The sequence below is a fragment of the Cebidichthys violaceus genome, unplaced genomic scaffold (assembly GCF_023349555.1).
Source record: "Cebidichthys violaceus isolate CVI_PGR_0920_01 unplaced genomic scaffold, fCebVio1.0.p SCAF_48, whole genome shotgun sequence".
NCBI lineage: Eukaryota > Metazoa > Chordata > Actinopteri > Perciformes > Stichaeidae > Cebidichthys > Cebidichthys violaceus.
In genome coordinates, this window is record NW_027176683.1 from 836,452 (window position 1) to 841,451 (window position 5,000).

A 5,000-nucleotide genomic window follows, 5' to 3' on the forward strand; every position below is an offset into this window, starting at 1 on the left:
TCAACACCAACATCAACATCAACACCAACACCAACATCAACACCAACACCAACATCAACACCAACCCTAACCCCAACATCAACATCAACACCAACACCAACATCAACACCAACCCCAACACCAACATCAACATCAACATCAACACCAACATCAACATCAACATCAACATCAACACCAACATCAACATCAACACCAGCACCAACCCCAACATCAACATCAACATCAACACCAGCACCAACCCCAACATCAACATCAACATCAACACCAGCACCAACCCCAACATCAACACCAGCACCAGATCGCTGCGCCAGGACGCCCCGAGTCCGACGCCCGGGGCATCCTGGGTGGTACCGGAGCTACCGCCGCAGTCGTGTTATTCACTCTGTTGTTCATCGCAGCTTTCATGACATGGTTCTGCAATGACTTGAGCCACGTGAGGAACAAACTTTCCCTCCTTCTTCTACAATCTCCTACCAAACCTCATGCAGTCCTCCAGCTAAAATTACTTCATGTGAAACCACAGCCACACAGTGTGTGTGTGTGTGTGTGTGTGTGTGTGTGTGTGTGTGTGTGTGTGGTTTGTAGCTCCAGGACTAATGTCAAATACGGTCAGAAGCTGTAGGTCTCTGTGTTTGGGATTGGTGGAGAGAGAGAGGGAATGTTTTCATCCTCAGTTCATCGGTCATCCCGGTTCATCACGAGCATTTGGGGGGAGATCAGCCGCTGCACGACAACAGCCGTATGGTTTTACTGTAACACGACCGTCAGCCATCAGTGACTGGGAGGATGACGTGTGAAACGTGTCCTGAAATCACAAATGAATTTACATGTTTAATTCCTTTGCCGTGTCTCTTGGTGTAGACGTATTCATCGGTACGTCTGCTGGTCGGAGGATGAAAGCACACGTTGAGAAGGGAGAACAAAACGTATGAATATTAGTTTATCTAGAGGACTGATTAAATCAACGCGAATGTCCATCTGCTAGCTCGTAGCTAGCTCGCTACGACGGTTAAACATGTGCAACGCGGAGGCGACCCGGTTCGGGCACAGAACCAGGGTCTGGGTCCCTCCAAGTCCACCAGAGTCCTGACCCGATCTCAGGCCCTGCAGCTCCTGCTGCAGGTTGTTTAAGGTCGCCGGCAGTTCAGCTGCTGTTTGCACACGAGTTAGCAGCCCGTGTGCAAAGTTGGGCTCACGAGTGTGCATGTTCTTATACCACAGGTCCCTGTGTGTGTGTGTGTGTGTGTGTGTGTGTGTGTGTGTGTAAGGCTAAATGTGTCTTTGTGTTCTCTCAGCTGGCATCAATCAGAGTGTGTGTGGAGCTGAGCTGCTGCCAACAATGGAGCCCTTCACTGGACCTGGAGCCTTTTATCAACACACACACACTTTCAGAGACCTCGAGGGGAGGGCGGTTGGGGTCCTGCGTGTGTGTGTGTGTGTGTGTGTGTGTGTGTGTGTGTGTGTGTGTGTGTGTGTGTGTGTGTGTGTGTGTTGCTCGGTATAAATTGTGTATGAGGATATCAGGAATTCATGTCGGGGTTCTGGATTGTGTGAGCCCGTTTCAGGTTTCTACCTCTTTATGAGAACAAGTTTCTACACTTTTGTTCGTCACATTTCGGGAACATGTCCAGGTATTGTCTGAAAAACAAATAGCGGTGCCAACATGATGCCAGAGCTGTAGATACCAACATGATGACGTTTTTAAACATGAATGGTCCGCACTCAAAAAAAAGAATGCCAAGCAGCCGCGTCTGGTCCTTATTGTGGTGGTCAAGATGTGAAATGAAGTGCTTAATGTGAGCAGATAATAGAATCAGAGAAACATTTCAATCAAACAGTCAAAATGCTTTTATTTACAAGGATTGTGTGTGTGTGTGTGTGTGTGTGTGTGTGTGTGTGTGTGTGTGAGTGAGTGTGTGTGTGTGTGTGAGTGACACGGCACTCACACATGACCTCAGCTGGGACTTTTTTCGGAAACGAGGGGAAGTGATTTGGCTTCTTCTCCGTCTGTTTACGTCTCCGCATGTCAGTCCACGAGGACACTCTCATGCACCTATATGTTTGGAGTTTAGTGTTACACAAATCAAAACGGCTTACTTTGGCAATTGCTGCTTAACCCCCGACACACACGCACACACACACACACACACACACACACACACACACACACTTCACTTAAGAGTCTTCCATCTCTGTTTTCTCAGTATCAAATGGCGAGCTCTGGATCCATTTGTCAAACAAACTGCTGGCGCTCGGTCCTGCGGATCACTCATTATCGTGAACACACACTCGTCCATTAGTCCCAGATCTGCTTTCACCTCTTCTTCTTTTTCATCTCTCCTCCCGTTTCCCTCCTCCTCCTCCTCTTCGTCCGACCTGTCCTTTCTTGTTGTCCTCGTCATCGTCCGTCTCGCTCTGTCATCGCTCGTTTGCACACCGCTCTCCGCTCTTCTTGTCGTTTGTAGTGATGGAGAGATTGACCCCCCCCCCCCCCCTTTCAGGCTGGAGGTCAGAGTTCACCTGGTCCCACCGCTCCTCCTCCGTGCCTTCACTCGCCGTGTCCTTTAGTAAAACCCAGAAGAACTTAAGCTCCACTCGCGCTGCTTCTTCAGCCCTCGCTTTCATTTCAAAGCCGGTGTTGTGTTTCCGTTTGCTCGTCAGGTTTCTGAAGGTTCTCTGGAAGAAGGATTGTGAAGATGCTGCAGAGTGTGAGGGCGGGTCATCGGAGCTCTAAAGTTCCTCTGAGCTCAAGTCCTCTGTAAAGACAGCGGCAGGGCGGTTCTGTCTTCAACACAGGAAACGGCCCTGAAACTAAAGGAAGTATGGGTAGAAGGACGCAGAAACACTTCCTCCTCCTTGACCAGTTCACTGTGTAACGAGAGGAAACGTAAAGAGCTTGAGACGTCACTTTGTACGCTTCGAAGTAGTTGAACTCGTCCCCAAACAACGGTTCGTTTGATATCCTACTAAAAAGTTATTTTTCATGCGTTTTCCTACAAAAGTCCAGCAAAACGTGTTTCGTTACATGAATACTTTTCAAAATAAACCTCCGTCTTCACAGGAAACTCAGTTAAGTTTAGGAGAAGATCTTCTTCATACTTCCTCGTTCTACGAAGTCATGGCTTCAATGTTGGTAGAACTGATATGATGATGGTCAAACAATGTGCCTAAGACATGTGAGTAAATGGAATGATCCTTATTAAATATGAATAATTGCGTCTCGGTAACCCGCCAGAGATCCTCTGATCCCGACGTGTAGAGACAGAAGTGACCTTGAGGCGTCGTAGCGAGGTCCCAGTGTAACGACCTCTTGGTCTCCGGCATGTTCTGATCAGCCGCCCGCCGGCCTGGGCGCTGACGGTAGTGAAGGAGCCGTGGACTCGATGCCCACCGCGGCGTTCACAACAGGTTGTGTGAGATCACCCGTTTCATCTCGTTATTCAAAGTCTCAGAACAAAGCGGCGCAACAGCTGTCGTCCTTTCTTCTGCAAAACGGGGACTTCCCCGGGCTTTAAAAGCACCATGACGTTCACTGACTCCTCCCCCCCCCCCTCCAGGTGATGGCGCTGGCGGAGGCGGCGGAGCAGAACCGGGCGCTGCTGGAGGAGGCGTTCGTCGGCCTGCGCAGCGCCACGCACCTGCTGGTGCTGCTGCTGTCGCTGGGGCAGGGCCTGACCCCCGACCAGACGGCCATCCTGGAGGCCTCGCTGCTGCCGCTGCTGCAGGACACGCCACAGCTGGTACACACACACACACACACACACACACACACACACACACACACACACACACACACACACACACACACACACACACACACACGTAGGAGGCCATTAAGATGTCAGTGTCTGTCCATCCATCTGCAGTCCGCTCAGTAAACACAGCCGCCGCTTAAACACACACTCTTAAAAAACTTTTTAAATACATTAAGTACTTCTGGTCCCTGAGGAATACACACACACACACACACACACACACACACACACACACACACACACACACACACACATTCTCAATCACACACTCACTCTCTGCCACTCAACTCTCACCTGTCAGCCCTGCGCTGGTACCTGTTCATGATTTAAGGATGAAAGCTTTGTGTGTGTGTGTGTGTGTGTGTGTGTGTGTGTGTCTGAACTAAAAATACACACACAAATACACACACACAAGAGGTCAAGGTCACAACAGGCCTCGGTGTGAATGGATGACACATTGGTCTTTAATCGGCCTCTGAGTCATACTGTGAGCTGTGTGTGTGTGTGTGTGTGTGTGTGTGTGTGTGTGTGTGTGTGTGTGTGTTGACAGAGCTCCTCCGTTTGCTGCTGTCATACCACGAAAGATTTGTCACCCCATAGGGACTCTGAGTGTGTACCTGTGTGTGTGTGTGTGTGTGTGTGTGTGTGTGTGTGTGTGTGTGTGTGTGTTAGTTTTTCCATAGCCCTGATCAATCCCCTCAACCTCTTATTACCACTGAGTCTATTTCTAGCCCCCCCCCCACACACACATCTGTGCCTTCATAAACAACCGTACATAGAATATATTTTACAGTGTGTACAGACACACACACACACACACACACACACACACACACACACACACACACACACACACACACACACAGATTGGAGACAGGAATAGGTTCAGAGGGTCAGTTGATGAGCCTCGGGGGACTGTGTACGTAAGTGTGTGTGTGTGTGTGTGTGTGTGTGTGTGTGTGTGTGTGTGTGTGTGTGTGTGTGTGTGTGTGTGTGTGTTATTTTAAATGGGATTAATGGCATTAAGTGAATTTGCAGTAATCGGGGTCACGTCCACAACGTTAAAACAAACAGGTGCACTGATGAGCTATTTACAGTAAACACAACAGTCTCCAACACAGCGCCATGACTACGCTCTGAGAGGGACGGGTGGTTCTGGTCGGTTGTCGTCATCGCCAACACACAACCTGCAGGTAATACAGGTCAAACTATCAGGACAAAGAAAATGAAAGTTACCACGAAGAA

The 5,000-nt window shown here is 49.3% G+C and overlaps 1 protein-coding gene across 1 annotated transcript in view; it reads left to right on the forward strand.

The window, feature by feature from the left end:
• The window catches only part of bbs9 (Bardet-Biedl syndrome 9), an 86,448-nt gene that overhangs the window by 67,286 nt on the left and 14,162 nt on the right, over positions 1 to 5,000 (forward strand). The window contains exon 19 of the mRNA XM_068729834.1: positions 3,558 to 3,740. Within this exon, the coding sequence (XP_068585935.1) occupies positions 3,558 to 3,740 (183 nt within the window). The remainder of the gene's footprint in view (positions 1 to 3,557; positions 3,741 to 5,000) is intronic.